Below are 18,050 nucleotides of genomic sequence, written 5' to 3'. Positions count from 1 at the left end.
ACTGTTATGTATAAAATACAGATATTTTCTAGTCATTAAAAGCAATACATTGCAATATAGTTTAAAACTGCAATATTAATTAGCTTTTTTTCCATTAAACCATTTAAAAGCATGCTATGTGGAGATTCAGTGAACATTTTTGAGTGGCGATGCAAATGAATCACTGAATCAGAGTTATGAATTGACTCACTGAATTATTCATGAATCAAATCGCTGAATCAGTCGTGAAACAACTTGTTGAATCAAATGGAGAATGGAGTGAGTCGATTCGCTGAATCAAGTGAACCGATTCGTTGAACTGATTTGCTGACTCGATTGAATCGATTCTTTGAATCAGTAAGATCTGTTCACTAAAAGTGTATTCATAACACTAAAATAAATTAAAGCTAAATAAAAAATAAAAGCACATACTAAAATGATTAAACTTCAACTAAAATTAAAATCAAACTGGGTATATATTTTATATATTACATTTCATATTTTAATCTAAGTTTGTGTAAATATCACCCGAGTACTGCACATTTATAAAAATTTAGTAGGTATTTTGTGCACAAACATTTCTGCATACTGGAGAAGATATGATATGAGTAGTATACTAGCATGCAATTCCAAAAACAGACAACTTTTGAAGGTGAAAAGACAATAAAACACAGATGAATTCTCCAGGATATTATGTTGGTGTGTAAATCATTTTATGTTTTTTAATACAGACATACAGCAGCGTGTTTATGGATTACAGCAGGGCATGTAATAAGCCTCTTAATATCAGATACAATAATCTCATATGCATTTATAAAACATAAATATAGAGAATACAACAGCGTGTTTAAAATAAGAAAATAAGATTTAAACACAGTTCTTAGCTTAAAAACACTCAAACCTGCAGCCGTTCACAGTAAAACAGTGGCACATGTGATCCGCCCTTCCCATGATGCACCGCCATTGGCCCAAATACGACTATCGTATGATAATAATACAATAAACCTGCCTCATCCTGAATTCCTGAAAGAAATGATATTCTCGAACTCCTCAAAATGACACTTTCGCTAGTGAGAGATGAAGATTTGAGACATAGACGTGTGTGTGAGCGATTGGCACTCGGCTTGCGATGGATCCCGAAATGACTGTGAAAAACACACACTTGATCATCCTACGAGCGCAGGATCTGAGAGAGACACAGAAGAAGAGACGTCACACACCAGTACTGTCACGAGACGCTCAAAGCAGCGGGCCCAAGCCCTACTCACTTCATTTGACTGACAGCTGTCAATCAGACGGTTACATCACAGAGCAAACCCCGGTCTGCAGGGACTGGCCCCGCCCATCTGTGCAACATGTCACTTTGTCTGATCTGAAACACAGAGAGAGAAAAAATCATTGACATCGCTGACACATTTACAATGAAATGAACTTTTAACTTCAACCAAATATTTAATAGTTATTTATCAGTAAGATTTTACTTAAAAAGCATTTGTAAATTAATATTTATATAATATATGAAATATCAATATTTTCCATTAATTATAAGCAATAAATTGCAAAATAGTTGAAAACTGGAATTTTTATTAATAGTTTTTGTCGTATTAAACCATCACGAAAATATTGCCACAAGGAGACTTCAGCGAACATATTTGAGTGATGATGCGAACTAATAATTGAATCAGAGTTATGAATCGACTCACTGAGTCAAGTGAGTCGATTGAATCAAGAGAACAGATTCGCTGGCTCGATTCACCAAATCCATAGGATCTGTTCACTAAATCAATTCATTCCATTTGTTGAATCAATTAAATCAGTCTCTGAATCAAAAATGTATGAAATGATTCTTTGGTATCAGTTAAGAATCGATTAATCAGTTATGAATTGATTCACTGATGAACTGATCAACCGTGAACATGGAATAATTGCAATTGCTACCGGCTTATTGAAGTTCCCCAAAATGGTAGATGGATTCAATTCCAAATATACGTAATCAAAAACGGAAATGAATTAATAGTCTGATTTGATGAAAAATCAAAGATGGCAGGTTTGCACCTGTTAGCGGCGCAGGGCAGGTCGGACTCGGAGTGATACGTGTGTTGCCCCGTCTCACTGACGACCAGCGCGTGCATCGGCTCGCTCTTGCAGGCCTTGAGCTGGCTCCGCCCCCTGCTGACATCAGCGTGAGGCGACAGGGTCATGTGACTGCACGAGGGGTTCCCATTGGTGTCCAGCTCATTGGGGGGCGGGCCGGGAGACGACACGTCCAGCACCTGGATGAGCGGGGCCGGGGCCAGAGGGTCAGCGTGTGCCAGCTGGAGCCGCCGCATGTGACTGACCACCACCGTCACGTTAATGACCCGCTGAAACACACGCATCGTCATACAGACATCCCGTAATCACTAATAATGAACCGAATACATGATCTGCTCTCTCGCTCACCTTCCATTTAGATCTGGCAAAGTTCTTCTGCATCTGCTCACAGACCGAATGAATGATGTTGTCATTGTGTGCCGTGTCTCCACTGATCCTGAACAGATCAACCAGCATTCACAAATCACAAGACTTACTTACCAACATGCTAGTTTATTTCCAAGTTTCAGTTCTTTCATAAGTATGATTACTCAGCATACATTTTCCCCCCTTCATGAATCAGTGTTTATTAATGCTTTTCGAAATTAACATATATTAATAAATCAGCATATTTATTTTAGAATCTGCATGTTTTTATGCATCAGATTATGAGGAGAGTCTGTTAATTCATCATACCATGTTTTTTTTCATGAATCAGCGTTTATGCATGCTTATTTTAAAATGATTTTTATTCACAAATCTGTATACTTATGAATCTGCATGTTTGATGAATAATCCTACTTATTCATGAATAAACGAATGTATAAATAATAAACATGCTTCTTTTAAAATTAATGCTTATTCATAAACCAATATATTTATTCAAGTATCAGTATGTTTATTTGTTTATTAATGAAAAAGTATGATTTTTCACCATACTTTTTTTCATGAAATTGTATTTGTTCATTCATGAATCAACATGCTCATTTAAAAATGAATATTTATTCATAAAACAGTGTATTTAGTTTATGAATAATTAAGTTGATTTATCATACCATGTTTATTCATAAATCAGTATATTACTATTATATATTATTATATCATATTATATATTTTTATTATATAATATGCATTAGTTTATTCATGCAAGTATGTTTATTCACCATGCCTTGTTTTTTCATTAATCAGTGTTTATTCATAAATCACCTTGGTTATATTAAAATGAATTTTCATTCATACATCTGTATACTTATTTATGAATCTACATGCAACTTATACATTTATTTAGTCATTTATAATTATGATTACTTATCTAACGCACTGTATGTTTCTTGTGAGTGTTAAACCAGTATACTTCATTTTGAATCTGCATGTTTTATGCATTATTTTGCTTATATATTTAAGTTGCTAATGCATAAATATGTTTATTCATAATGAATGAATCAGCATATTTATTTGAAAATGAGAATGTTTATTTATGAATCGATATGTTTAATTATAAACAAAAAAATTATATTCATGTCAATACGGTAATTCATTTGTATGTTTATTAATAAATCAATAAAATTGTTTTTACCATTATTTGAACATTGAGTTAGTCTTGAATCAGTTTTTTTTCTTCCATAGGCCAATACTTTTATTCATGAATACATTTCTTTATTCATGTTTATTCATGACTGAATGTAAAACAGCACTGGGATTCTCTTATTTTTCTCACCATGGATGACTGAGTGCTTGTTCGGTGGTGAAGCGTTTGTTAGGGTTCTTCTCCAGCATGTGCCTGATGAAGTCCTTTGCTGCAGAAACCAAAAGGAAAGAGAATTTAGTCTCAATTATTCACAGGGTAATCTATGCCTGAATAATCTCTGTAGGAGTTGATGTTGTAATACATCTGAATCAGTCATAAATCGACTTGCTGAGTCAAGTGAGTCGAATAGTGGATCAAGTGAGTCGATTCACTGAATCAATGGGATCTGTTCACTAAATCAATTCATTCGATTTGCTGAATCAATTAAATCAATCACTGAATCAAATCTATGTAATGATTCTTCAGTATCAGTTATAAATTGATTCACTAAAATGGACAGCTGAATGAATTGAACTGATCTGAACTGAAAAAAGGAAATAGAGTTTAATCACAATTATTCACATGGGAAAAAAGATCTATGCCTGAATAATCTTTATAGAAGTTGATGTAATACAGCTCTCTTCTTGTTTATGAGGCCTCTGCGTCTGTAAAGTGTCTGTGACGCACCTGACTCAGAGATTTCGTCCCAGTACGGAGAGTGGAAGGCGTATTCTGCCTTCATGATTTTGGAGAACAGGCGCGTTTCGTTCTCCTCATAAAACGGCGGGTAGCCGCTCAGCCTAAACAAACACATAAGAGATTGAAGGAAAAACACAACTGAATGTCTCTCAGAAGAGTCTACATGAGCCCAGACTCACAAGATGTAGGTTATGACTCCGATAGACCAGCAGTCCACAGCTTTACTGTACGGTTTCTGACCCAGAACCTCCGGAGCTGAGGAGAAACACCACATTATAAGAAACCTAACAGAAATTTTATTGAAATATGATTGCGTAAAAATGCTCGCACCAACATATCCTGGTGTTCCGCAGGCTGTGGACATCACACCGTGATCAGCCATCTTGGACAGACCGAAGTCGCTGATCATGATCTTGGCGTTCTCCTCTGGACTGTAGTACAACAGGTTCTCAGGCTACAGACAAATAAAATCATGGACGGTTAATGACGTTTCGTTAAAAACTCAAGTCTTAGGAGATTGTCTTCTCTTACCTTCAGGTCTCTGTGGACGATGCTGTTCTGATGCAGGTAGGAAACGGCCTCCAGGACCTGTTTGATCACACAGCTGGCGTCCTTTTCCGTGTAAACACCTCGATCCAGAATACGGTCGAAGAGCTCTCCACCCGACACTTCGCACAAAAACATGTTAAAACAATGTTTAAATGCAGTGTGGGATTGATTTGCGTGTATATTGCAGGCATTATTAAACACGTACAGCTCCATGACCAGGTAATAGTGTGTCCTCGTTTCGTAGAAATCTTCCAGCCCCACCACATTATCATGCTTTATCCTGAAAGACAGAGAGAGAGAGAGACTTAGAAGAATCCAGAATGTGGTGTTTGGTGCTGGTTTGTTGTGTTTTGTCAGTTGTTTTAGGGATTGTGGTCTGTGGTGCACATTGTGGAGTCAAAGGTGTTTGCGCTAATTGTCTGTAGTGTTTATGGTCTGTAGTGTTTATGGTCTGTAGATTTTATGGTCTGTGTTGTTAATGGTTTGTAGATTTTATGGTCTGTAGCTTTTATGGTCTGTAGCTTTTATGGTCTGTAGCGTTTATGGTCTGTAGCTTTTATGGTCTGTGGCGTTTTATGGTCTGTAGATTTTATGGTCTGTAGATTGTATGGTCTATAGGGTCTGTTTAGCGTTTATGGTCTGTAGATTTTATGGTCTGTAGTGTATGGTCTGTAGTGTTTATGGTCTGTAGTGTTTATGGTCTGTGGTGTTTATGGTCTGTAGATTTTATGGTGTTTATGGTCTGTAGATTTTATGGTCTGTAGAGGTCTGTTAGTTTATGGTCTGTAGAGTTTATGGTCTGTAGTGTTTATGGTCTGTGGTGTTTATGGTCTGTAGATTTTATGGTGTTTATGGTCTGTAGATTTTATGGTCTGTAGTGTTTATGGTCTGTAGATTTTATGGTCTGTAGATTTTATGGTCTGTGGTGTTTATGGTCTGTGGTGTTTATGGTCTGTAGTGTTTATGGTCTGTAGATTTTATGGTCTGTGGTGTTTATGGTCTGTAGATTTTATGGTCTGTAGTGTTTATGGTCTGTGGTGTTTATGGTCTGTAGATTTTATGGTCTGTAGTGTTTATGGTCTGTAGATTTTATGGTCTGTGGTGTTTATGGCCTGTAGATTTTATGGTCTGTGGTGTTTATGGCCTGTATAGTGTTGGCAATATGGGTCTGTAGTGTTTATATTATTAGTCTGTGTTGTTTACATCCAGATGTGTTTGTTAAAAAAAGCTGTGAAGCTTATTTTTATGGACTTAGTGGTCTGTAGTGCATGTGATATTGGTATGTGGTGTTTATGGTCAGAAGTTATAATGGTCTGTGATATTTATATTTGTGATATGAGTGTTTATATTAGCGGTCTGTTATGTCTGAGGTTTAAAGTGTTGTTTATATTGGTCTGTGGTTTCTATATTGGGGTCTGTTATATTTGTGGTCTGTAGTGTCTGATGATTATGTTTGTGATCTGAGTGTTTATTTTAGTGATCTGTGTTTGTGTTAGAGGTATGTGGTATTTATGTTAGTAGTTTGTAGTTTGTGATGATGATCTGTGATTATATTTGTGATTTGAGTGTGTTTTATGGCTCTGTGGTGTTAATGGTCTGTAGTTTCTATGATAAGGATCTGTGATGACTATATTGGTGATCTGGGAAGTATTTATACTAGTGGGCTGTGATGTTTATGGTCTGTAGTGTCGGTGATACTGTTCTGTGGTGTTTGTGGTGTTCTTGCTTTTTCTCGCACCTCTTCAGCACTTTGATCTCGTTCTCAAGGTTGGAGTGGTGCAGCTGTTTCTTCTTCACACACTTCAGGGCGTAGAAGCTCCCCGTCTTTCTCTCTCGCACCAGGTAAACCTCAGAAAACGAGCCCCTGCAGAAACACAGTTTAAAGGAGATGAACATTTTGACCACATAAACAACAACACAATCTGTTCTGCAGTATGTGACGCTCTTAAATGTTGGAGTCCCAGTGAGCTTTAAGTTCACTGCATGGAGATCAGCCCTAATCCGTCTGCACAAGGCTGTGCTGTGTGTGTCCAAGACTTGAACCCACCTGGTCAATCATGAGTCCACCTGTCCCATGAATAACCGTCCTAGGAGGAGGATTACTGTGTGTTATATAAGAGACCCAGTGCTGCCCCTCATGACTGATTAGCCCACAATGCCTTTAATCCCGAACACCACTGCAACCACCCAATGTTCTCACCATGCTTGGCACCTTCTCAAACCATCTATGTGTGAAAGCACACTCCAACAGCAAGTTTATCACATTAGTTACCATTTAATTAATGAGTGGATGATTTTGTGAAGTCAGTCAGACCTTGCCAACTCTCCAAACATACTGTAATCAACATGAAGGTCTACAGAATCCAATTACGGCACTCAATTCATCCATAATTTACAGGAAGCAGTCGTTAAACTTAACACAATTAGCAAAGATTCGTCAGATTTAGTTCTCTTCTGGAGGCAAGTATGTCCCTGTAGTGTAGCTTGGTAAACCCATGTACATTCACCGCTCAGTAATCCTCTAATTGACTAGTGTCAGGATGTTCTCTGATGTCTGTGTCTCATTCACCCGCAGATGAAGACTGACAGGTGACAAAATGGTCAACAAACCACTATATCAACTTACAGATAATTCAAAAGATTTCCTGACTCTTATAATATCTCAGAGCTGTATAACGGCTTAATGATTCACCTCTTAATTCTTCTCTATTCCTTAGTATGCCTTGCAAAGCTTTGAAACACCTTACACTGCCCTCATAATACTTCTTATAACACTTCATACAGCTCCATTAGAGCTTATAAAGCTTCATAAAGTTTCATAACACTTTATAATGCTTTATAGTGGTCCAGTATGTCTGATGAAGCTTTCTAACACCTTACAGTGCCTCATAAAGCTTCAAAACACTTCAAGATGCTTCATAACCCTTCATAAAATATCATATGAGCTTATATTGTCTCTTAAAGCTTTGTAGCATAGCTTCATTGGACGACTTTAATAACAACTCATTAAGCTTCATAAGATTTCACAACATCTGATTCAATGGTTCAGAACACCTTACAGTGCTGCATATTCCATAAAGCTTCATAACCTTAATAATGTGTTGTAAGATCTTATAGCTTTATAACAGTTTAAAATAGTTTGTAAAGGTTCATAAACCTTCACAGCACTGCCTCGTAATTGTTCGCTATGCCTTACAAACCTAACAAACAATCAACACAAAAAACAACACATCATATCATAATAGTTCAGTACAGCCTTACAAAAAAAACTAACTAACTACATAAACCCAAACCCATACTCACAAAATACATCAAAACATCTTAATAAACTCTTCATAAACCTTCATAAAATCTCACAATACTCTTAAATCTTCATAACCCTTCATAAAGTGTCATAAGAGCTTACTGTATATTATCTTAAATTCATAGCATATTGGAACACTTTATAATGCTTTATAGCACTTCATAACTCCTCATAATGGCTCACAATGCTTCATAAAACTATACAATTCCTAATATAGGCTAATAGTAACACATACAGCTCCATAAAGCTTCATTAAATTTCATAAAGCTTCATAGCACCTCATAAAGTGTCATAATAATGCCTATTAAACATCTAATAATGCTTCATAAAGTTTTATGCTGTAACGCTTCACAATGCCTCAGTACACTTAACAATACTTTATAATATATAATTACGCTTCATAACCCTTCATAAACTGTCATAAGAGATAACAGTCCCTCTCACAGCTTCATAACAATTCAAAATGCTTTATTATGCTTCATAACACTTCAGAACACTTCGTGAGGCTTTATAACAGCTCATAATGTTCCATGAAGCTTCATAACACTTCTCAACGCTGAATAATGCCTTGTAATATTACGTATAGTTGCTAAACGGTTCCTCCAGGTTTCTCTCAGTAAGAAAGAGAGGATGAAGGGCTTCATTGATAAAGATGTCCCCTGGGCCTCAATCCGTTAATCTGTGTCTCAGGCTCCGATTAGCACTGCTGTGGAGCGCATGTGTGTCCTCTGAGAGCTAAAGCTGCTGATCCTGTAATAGCAAAAACACCTTCAGGAGCGCTGCGCTGATTTCTGACTCAGCACACAGCCACACGGTTCAGAGAAATCACGCTCGATACTTACGACCCCAGAACCTCTTTGAAGTCGAAAATGTCCTTGATGTTGTTGGTGATTTTCTTCCAGCTGCAGTCGATCTCCTTCCGACCCATCGCGGCTGAGGATTCCTGCAGCAAACACACGTTCATTCAGCATGATGACACTTACATAAACCTCACATGTGTGTCTGTTCATCACTCTTACATCAACGTGAGTTTTAATCTCTGACCTTTGACCTCTCTATGTGGGTCACTGCATTAACTCTCACACTGATATCTGGAGCAAAATCACACACCACCAGAACTGTATTTGTTCATGTGAACTGAACATTAGATTTTTACTGCACAGTAAAGTAGTTGTTTTTTTGTTGTTGTTGTTTTTTATCTTTATGCTTACCATCATCTCAGTGTAATTAACAGTAACAAAGATTAATTTGCATTCACACTATCCACAAATCACACAAAAAACTATGACAAACAGTAACAAAGATTAATTTGCATGCAGTCAAACCACAAATCATACAGACAGCTTCAACATTCACAACATACACCACATATTACCAGAAAAAATTCATAAAATATGACAAGAACTCTATCAGAACAAATTCATCTTGATAATGTCAGATAACTTTGATAGAAAGGTATGTAACAAAACACGGTCAGGTCAAAAAGTCCCTAATTTTTATCAGTTTTACTGTATGAAGAATTTTTGGGTATAATATGCTGCACCCACTAGTAAAAAAATATAAAAAAATTATATCTGGAATATTTTGAATTTACTGTATATCATATGGTTATTTTCACACTTAATTATGCCTGTCTGAATAATTTTTTGGTTTGACTGTATATATATATATATATATATATATATATATATATATATAATATATATATATATATATATATATATACTGCTCTATATTAGTTCATGTTACACTGATAAGAAATGGTATAGAAGGTTTATTTAACAATTAATTACAAAGAAACGGCAGGCAATTAAATTAACATTACATTTTGAAGAAGCAAAACTGAAACAGTATTTTCTTGTCAAATGTAATGTTCCCCAATAAACTTGTTTTTAAACTTTTTCTTCTTCTTTTCTTTTTTTTACAGTGTAACTAATTAATTAACTAATGTTAACTAATGAGACTTTACTGTAAAGTGATACCAATTTCACAATAACGTTATTTAATAATATTAATAAACATTATTACATTATACAACGTTAAACTGTTACGAATAGTACTAAACTTTAATGCATGCACTTTTCATTATATTCAAGATTCAACAACTACACGTTTACATTAACATTTATCTTTCCTCTTTTAATGACTGTCTTTTTAACGTTTAACATTTATACATCAGGCAACATTTACAGTTGAGAAACTGAGTTTAGAAAAACGAAACTGAACAACTCAGTCTTACGCCGCTACAGTAAATGAAAGCAAGCATAATAAACTCCGAGTGAAATGTTATTAATGAAGATGAGTATGATGTGTCTTACCTGAAGCAGACAGCAGGAGTGAGAGCCGAGGAGCATCTACCTGCACTAGAGCGCGCGGGGGGCGGGGCCGAGGCGCGTGACGTCACCCGCGACCACCTGAGAGCCAATCAGAGCAACACTGCAATACAAAGAGAGTAAAAGAGGCTCACTTTCAAACTGAACGTGATATCTCATATTAAATAAATATGCTAACTTGCACTTTAACGATGAAAAACAACTGCATGTATTTGTGGTTTAGAGCACACTCACCTGTGTGAATCATTTCAGTGAGTGATCATAATCTAATATAGTTATGCATCATGCATGAGTTTACTGTCTGTGTTTGTTCAGTCTGTCACACTGCTGTCATTCACATTCACTCACTTCCTGTTAGTGTGCTAATATCTGTTAGATTTGATGATTATATATGTTGTACAGAGGCACACATGGAGAGTGTTAGTGAAGCACATGAAGCTGCATGAGCCGTGTGTGTGTGTGTGTGTGTGTGTCAGCACAAGGTCCATCTGTTAGTCTGCGTTACATCATCAGATCTTCTGTCTTACACCTTAACTCTTCATAATACAGTTACCATCATTACACACGGCTCAATCATCTGCAGTAATATTACATCAGATTACAGTAATAATAATTACATAATACAAAAAATTACAAATATTTTTTTTTAATTATACCAATAATTACAATGACCCAATATGATGACAATAATAATAAATAAATAAAATACCAAAATGATTTAATATGAAATCAGTTGATTTATTTATCTTCTTTCAATAGTGCTTCTTCAGATATTATGGTAAACCGTTATTTTAAAAACAAATAATATATAATACATGTTTAATGTAAATGAAACATATTTTTGCATTATTTTCTGTGATGCACATTGTTTTTCAATGTCAAAAATGTTGATTATGAAGTCAGACTTGACAAAATGAAGTTTACTAATAAATATTTATCTCTGTTTACCAAAACTAGAAAAATTTCTGAAGTCATTTTTATCAACAAATAATATTATATAATTTAATATAAATGTAACATAACTATGTCATTATTTAATTATTAACATAATTTCACTTAGTTTATTTGCATAATTTTCTGTCATTCACATTTTTTTTTTTAAAGTCACTGATGAATATTTATCTTTAAGATAACGGTCTGTGTGTGTCTTTATCAACAGTAGATGCTCGTTTAAGAACAATTTCAGTTCCTGTGAGTCAGTTTAATCTGGTTAAAATTACCTTACCAGAAAATTAAGAGCGCTTCCTGATCTCATTTCTCATTCTGAGCTGTGATTGGCTACGCAGCAGGATGTGGGTGGGTTTAAGATGCTCTAAAATTCACAGGACAGGAAGCAGAAGCGGTAATTTATTCCAAGGAGCCTGTGATTATCAAACGTCTCCAAGCGTTGATATAATTTCAGCGAAACGAGGATGAAAGTTTAATCTAACCCAGATGACATTCATTCAACTCTATTATTCAATTATAAGGACCTGTTTTTCATTCATAAACTGCATGAAGCCACATAATTGAATATTAATATCTCTGTCCAGTGCATTCATTACCAGAACAATCCAAATAGAAGCAGCGTGAAATGAGCAACAGCTGCTGAATTGTGAACGATTCAGTTTTGAAGCTTCTCATTGTCTCTCTGAATTTAATTACTGTTAATTAGCATCATTAATCTGTTGCCATGGCTTTGCACCTGTTTCAGGAGAAACAAGCACATTCAGCTGCATTAAACCAGAATGTTTAATGCTGATCTGTTTGTATTGTGTTCAGGGCAGACGTGCGCAGCCACATTCACATAGGTAACACTATAATCCAGTTAAGTTCATCTGGTGCTCAGTAAAGAGTGAATGAGTAAGTAACTCACCACTGCCACCTGGTGGAAACACAGTCAATTACACTCAACCCACTCAAAACAGAAACGCCCATTCATTCATGATTCGGTTTTTACAGAATGTTTATTTTTAACTAAACTAGTCGTTTAAGATCAAATAACCACACTAAACCATCAGTTATTTATACAAACACTCATGACAACATATAAAAGAGCCGCCATCAGCATCATGAGAACGAATACAAGCAAAAACATTCTGACGATCCGGCCGCATGTAGACCTCCTGGACAACAGGGGGCGCTGTGGCGGAGCGGGACATCTGCAAACATCACACAGCATGTCAATGGTATTATTAATGCACATAAATTATGATAATTACATGTAAACATACAGCTCAGGGTTGGACTCCTCCCCCTCAAATGAACTTCCTGTAGGAGAATAACGACGGCGATGGCGGAGCGACGTGATTTGCGTTGCACTGTCGAATACGAAATGTGGTCACATATACTCACATAGTGTACAAATACATCTCAAGAGTATTGGCTGCGTTTTACCTTTGAAACACGCTGCTGTCCAAGTCATCATCTTGGTTTAGACTGCACGCGGGAGAATCGGCTGGAACTACTTCCTGTCTGAGAGATACAGAAAATAATAAATATTTCTGGCTGAATTAAGTTTTAGCTACTCTCAAATGTAAGGACGTGTGGTTTTACCTCCTGTCTGCTTGCGGCTTCTTTGCATCCAAACTAGCTTTGCAGTTCTCCAGAAACGAAGCCTCTAGATGCTTCAACTGCAGAAATAAAAACCCACCAAGACTCATGAGAACATTCAGATGCTAAACCTGAAGAAACGAACGCTGGAATATGGTCCATAAACACGTACCTCAGATTGAGTCGGGAGGAAGGTGATGCTGACCCTGCGACGTGTCGGCTACAACAAAAAACACAAGCTAGTATTGATTATCGGAATAATACAAAACTAAAGGTAATGAGAGTTAGAACTCCATCAAGCCAAAAAAACTTTAAACTCTCATTCTATGGAAAAGGCTTTTAAATAGTCTTTAAATATGAGTTATTGATTTACTGAGGAGTAAGTGTGAGTCTTACAGTTCATTCATGGTCAGTTACCTGTTGTGATGAATATCTGAACAGCTCTCGATCATCTGTTTGAGGAAAACTCTAATTATATAAGCGTACAGATTTATTTAAAGACTGTGATGTGAGTCTCAGATGTCCTCCAGGCCACTAGGGGCAGCACTGACCTGTGGAGTCACTGTGCAATCGACCCTTCCTCCTGTGGAGCAGCTTTCTGACCTCCAGCATCTCCTCGCTCTCTGTAGCGTGACGTCTCTTGAGATGCTCCACGTGTACTGACATCAGCTCTACTGCATGACTGACGCGCGCTTCCTGATGCATGCAAAACATGAACAATTCATGGTTAATATGAAAGGCTCAGTGCACTGTCTGTGGTGTGACAACTCTGGCTGGAGGTGTTTGATTTTGTAAGGTACCTGGTGTGCAGCTCCGAGCGTCTCTGCTGTTTTGAGGACATTGTCCATGTTGCTTTCAAGCATCTGCAGGTTGTTCTCCATCTGCTGCACCATCTTTTTGCTGTCCACCTCATGTAGGCGTTCATACAACACCTGCAAGATGACACAAACCCTTCCCAACACTCTTGCAACTCTTTGACAATGTCCCCACTACACTCTCACGATGCTCCCACAGCACCCCCCACCCCCCAATCTCTTCATAAAGGTCTAACAACTGTTTTATAACTCCTTTGCAAACATCCTCACAACCCTCTAACAATGCACCCATGATTTCCCCAATAACACCCTCAATCACATCCCTTACACAAAATGACCTCACAACATCCCACAATGCACTCACAATGCAGTCACAACCTTCTCACAATGCTACCACAAGTGTTTCACAATACTCCCACAATGCCCTCACAACCCTCTGATAATGTTACTACTGCAATATGTCCAGAACCCTCTTATAACAAGCTTAAAAACAACCTTCTCACAGTTCTCACATAATTCTCCACAACACCTCACTCACAACCTTCTCACAATGTACCCAAAATGCCTCCAATATGCTCCCACAACATCACCACAACTCTCTCACAATGCTTAATGAACCCTCTCATAGCACTCTAAAAATTGTGCCACAATGCTTTCCTAAAGGACTATTCCACAGCCCTCTCACAATTCTCCCATGATATCCTACAACACTCTCGCAACCCTCTCAAAATGCTGTCAACCTTCTCAGAATGCTCTAAATATGTCCCACAACATAACACTCCCATAACTTTCTCACAACATCCCCACAAACCTCTGACAAAGCTCTAAAAAATGTTCCAAAATCTTCTCACAGTGCTTCCAAAACTCTCTCATAATTCCCCACAATGCCCTCACAACTTTGTTACAACCCTCCACCAATGTGCCCAAAATGCCCTCACAAGCCTCTGATAAAAGTCCCAAAACCCTTTCACAATCCCCTTACAATGCAGCCCTATAATCCCCCACAACCTTTTCACAACCCACTTACAATGTACCCAAAATGCACTCACAATGTAACCACAACCATTCCACAACGCTCTCACAAAGCTCCCACAACCATCCCACAACACTCCTACAACGCTCCCCCAACCATTCCACAATGCTCCCAACAACACTCTCACAACATTCTTACAACACTCCCACAGGCTCTCACAACCATTCCACAATGCTCTCACAACATTCTTAAAACGCTCCCCCAACCATTCCACAACATTCCCACAACACTCCAAACCATTCCACAACGCTGTCACAACCATTCCACAACGCTGTCACAACCATTCCACAACGTTCCCACAACACTCCAACCATTCCACAACGCTCTCACAACACTTACAATGCTCCCAACCATTCTACAACGTTCCCGCAACGCTCCCCAACATTCCACAACACTCTCACAACACTTACAATGCTCCCAACCATTCCACAACGCTGTCACAACCATTCCACAACATTCCCACAACACTCCAAACCATTCCACAACGCTGTCACAACCATTCCACAACGCTCCAAACCATCACAACGCTCCCCCAACCATTCCACAACGCTGTCACAACCATTCTACAACGTTCCCACTCACACTCCAAACCATTCCACAACACTCCCCCAACCAACAACGTTCCCACAACGCTACACACGTTCCCACAACACTCCCACAAACCATTCCACAACGGTCCCACAACGCTCTCACAAACATTCCACAACGCTTACAATGCTCCCAACCATTCCATAACATTCTCACAACGCTCTCACAAACATTCCACAACGCTCTCACAACGCTCCCCCAACCATTCATTGTGATAGTATCTGCGGTACCTGCAGCATCTCTCTGCTCTGTCTCAGCTCTCTCTGCAGGTTCTCCTCTGCGACGCCGAGGTCGTGTCGCTCCGCCTGCAGCCGCTGGGTCAGCGTGTACTGGTCGCAGTGAAACCCCACTGCAATCTGGGTAAACGCGCTCTGCGTGGTGTTTTACAGATGTTACCAACATCTGGAGATGTTCGGATCTACATCTAACATACATTCAGACAGACTCACCTCCACTTCCTCCTCCGTCATCTCCACGCTGCTGTGAGAAACACTTCCTGTTAGCGTTAGCATTAGCATACTGTGTGTGTCTCATTGGGTCTTTACCTCTTTAATCCCAGTCGGTCCATGATGGATAAACTCTCCCAGGAAGCCGCCAGCAGGTTCTCTGAGACTGGATCTGTTTGGTGTGAACAATACCAGCTGAAGCTTTTTCTTCCACATGTCCAAAAACATGCTATTATGATAGTACAGTATCAATGGTATGTTCGTAAGCATGTGTATTTTGTACCGTCATCGCTGTCGTCACTGTCTCCCAGTAGTCCAGCAGAATTATTGAGGCCTGATTCATTCATCTGCTGATAAAACACTGACATACTTATATAACACTACATATAAATGTGCTGTGCTATAGAGTGAAGCTCTTCTTACCGTAGCTGCTGTGTTTGTATGCAGTCCGTTCAGAGATAAAGAGTCAATCTTAATCTTCTTATCGCTCATCAGGACTGAACACTGATCTGGAATCATCCGTGGTGATGTGAAGCCGCTCAACACACACAACACCACTGATCCCAGAGCAGCAGCAAACCACAGCATGACAGCAGATCAGTGTGGAACCGTCACACTCTAAACTAAATTCCCCAGCAGCAAATGTGAGACTAAAGGGGTCAAAGGTCATCAGTCACAAGATAGCAGAGAATAAATAAATAAATCTATGAATAAATAAAACTAAAAATAAATATAATTTTATTTTATAACATTTTTAATTAAAAAATGTGTAGTATATTTATTTTTATAATTTTGTATGTATTTTTTTATCTTTATTAAACTGATGATTTAATCAAAATTGGCAGTTCAAGTCATTTTCCTGACTATTTATTGAATAATGCTGAAATTCCAATGAACTTAATGTATCTAAATAAATAAAATAAATCCATAAATAAAAAGAAATGCAATTATTTAATGCATTTATGTTTTTTAATAAAAATATTTATTCTTATTATTCATTTGTATACATTTTTAGTTGTTTTTTTATTATTGTTTTTTTAAAATAGCAGCTTAAGTCATTTTCCTAGCCATTTTTTTAACATAACATTAATAAACTTGTTTTTGCAAATAATTAAAACAAGGAATTTAAATCAAATTTAGCTTTTTTATATACATTTTAATTTTATACCTTTGTGAAACACTAAAAAGTGAAATGCATGGTGTATTTCCAAATATGGCCACAAGAGGAAGCTATAGAAATCACTGTTTGCAGTGTCTAATGTTCGAGCACATCAGAGTCAGAGTACAAGAACTGAAAAACTGAGAGCTGAATTACTCCACTGTACAAAAACAATCAAACTCTGACAGCCTTTCAGAAATCTAAGGAACCGTCTTCACTGACTCCTGAGATTCATTGTTTATGAATGTGTACAGCACTGTTTGGTTCCGTAACAGTTCATTCATGTGTGTCCGAAGCCCCATGATTTGAGAGCTGATCCGTCTAATCTGTATTAGGCAGATTTCAGCATCTCATGTGACCAAATCCTGTTTGAAGCCCCTACATGCTTTTGTTTTGCGCTCGGACTCAGCGTGAGGTGAACGGAGAGAGCAACGGCAGAATCTGGACTGGAATTGGACCGCTTGCTGGGACGCGGAACTAGCGCAGAACACACACAATTGAGAGCAGGCGAGTTATGCCGCCCTGGGGCCGCATTGTTCATACAACATCTGTGAAGCACATTTCACACACACACACACACACACACACACACACACACACACACACACAAGCACACACCCTTAAAGCAAAGATCATACAACACACACACATACTAACACAAACAATCACGTGTAATGACAATCGTAATCAGATCCACATGATTGTTCTGTTCACGCGTTTGCTTCATGAATTGTGACCTTACAGAGAGGAAACAAATCAAACAGAATGCAGGGTCACGACCTTCAGCTGAGGAGGAAATATACATAACGGACAGGAAACCACCTGACAGAAGAACACAACTCAGAGGAAGAGAACGTACCCTTGAGAACCTTTCACTGACCCTCATGCCCTGATACAACACAACTGATTGTCAAAACACACAATAAGCCTTAAACACATCCTACTGACCTGTGAGACACCATCTGAACCTCAA

At 37.9% G+C, this 18,050-nt stretch overlaps 2 protein-coding genes across 6 annotated transcripts; both read right to left on the bottom strand.

Annotated features, from left to right (window-relative positions):
- Positions 1-668: 668 nt before the first annotated feature.
- camk1ga (calcium/calmodulin-dependent protein kinase IGa) lies at positions 669-11,857 on the bottom strand. Of its 3 annotated transcripts, XM_042748908.1 has the most exons (14): positions 11,730-11,857; positions 10,490-10,585; positions 9,014-9,114; positions 6,606-6,731; positions 5,072-5,147; positions 4,850-4,987; positions 4,649-4,772; positions 4,498-4,573; positions 4,307-4,419; positions 3,770-3,848; positions 2,422-2,509; positions 2,035-2,342; positions 1,248-1,351; positions 669-1,165 (listed from the first exon to the last, which is right to left on the bottom strand). In XM_042748908.1, the coding sequence occupies exons 2-13, from the start codon at positions 10,523-10,525 to the stop codon at positions 1,279-1,281; spliced, it is 1,338 nt and encodes a 445-aa protein (XP_042604842.1). In that variant the 5' UTR covers positions 10,526-10,585; positions 11,730-11,857; the 3' UTR covers positions 669-1,165; positions 1,248-1,278. The 3 variants fall into 3 exon arrangements, with proteins under 3 accessions (XP_042604842.1, XP_042604841.1, XP_042604843.1); XM_042748907.1 differs by lacking the exon at positions 11,730-11,857 and having other exon boundaries at positions 10,490-10,645; XM_042748909.1 differs by lacking the exons at positions 9,014-9,114; positions 10,490-10,585; positions 11,730-11,857 and adding an exon at positions 6,915-8,051.
- Positions 11,858-12,431: 574 nt separating this feature from the next.
- On the bottom strand, positions 12,432-16,586 carry si:ch73-352p18.4 (inositol 1,4,5-triphosphate receptor associated 2). 3 transcript variants are annotated; one of them, XM_042748911.1, is made up of 13 exons: positions 16,342-16,586; positions 16,202-16,268; positions 16,018-16,090; positions 15,922-15,949; positions 15,703-15,843; positions 13,837-13,968; positions 13,588-13,732; positions 13,454-13,488; positions 13,209-13,256; positions 13,040-13,116; positions 12,881-12,958; positions 12,718-12,804; positions 12,432-12,645 (listed from the first exon to the last, which is right to left on the bottom strand). In XM_042748911.1, exons 1-13 carry the CDS (start codon positions 16,504-16,506, stop codon positions 12,501-12,503), a joined length of 1,221 nt encoding a protein of 406 aa, XP_042604845.1. In that variant the 5' UTR covers positions 16,507-16,586; the 3' UTR covers positions 12,432-12,500. The 3 variants fall into 3 exon arrangements, with proteins under 3 accessions (XP_042604845.1, XP_018966064.1, XP_042604844.1); XM_019110519.2 differs by having other exon boundaries at positions 15,922-15,952; positions 16,342-16,585; XM_042748910.1 differs by having other exon boundaries at positions 15,922-15,952; positions 16,202-16,265; positions 16,342-16,585.
- Between the last annotated feature and the right edge of the window lie 1,464 nt (positions 16,587-18,050).

This window comes from Cyprinus carpio, chromosome B22, assembly GCF_018340385.1.
Source record: "Cyprinus carpio isolate SPL01 chromosome B22, ASM1834038v1, whole genome shotgun sequence".
Taxonomy (NCBI): domain Eukaryota; kingdom Metazoa; phylum Chordata; class Actinopteri; order Cypriniformes; family Cyprinidae; genus Cyprinus; species Cyprinus carpio.
The sequence above is the reverse complement of the archived record's forward strand: the minus strand, read 5'-3'. Positions and strand labels throughout refer to the sequence as shown.

Bases quoted from the DNA above. Each gene is read 5' to 3' on its own strand.
- camk1ga (XM_042748908.1), bottom strand. From the start codon at position 10,525: ATGCTCCTCGGCTCTCACTCCTGCTGTCTGCTTCAG. The intron at 6,732-9,013 runs GTAAGTATCGAG...GTGTTTCTGCAG, and splicing joins TTCAAAGAGGTTCTGGGGTC to GGGCTCGTTTTCTGAGGTTT. The intron at 1,352-2,034 runs GTGCAAACCTGC...TCTGTGTTTCAG, and splicing joins CTGCCCTGCGCCGCTAACAG to ATCAGACAAAGTGACATGTT.
- si:ch73-352p18.4 (XM_019110519.2), bottom strand. From the start codon at position 16,506: ATGCTGTGGTTTGCTGCTGCTCTGGGATCAGTGGTGTTGTGTGTGTTG. The intron at 15,844-15,921 runs GTGAGTCTGTCT...AACACCACGCAG, and splicing joins TGACGGAGGAGGAAGTGGAG to AGCGCGTTTACCCAGATTGC. The intron at 13,489-13,587 runs GTCAGTGCTGCC...TTCCTCAAACAG, and splicing joins ATTGCACAGTGACTCCACAG to ATGATCGAGAGCTGTTCAGA.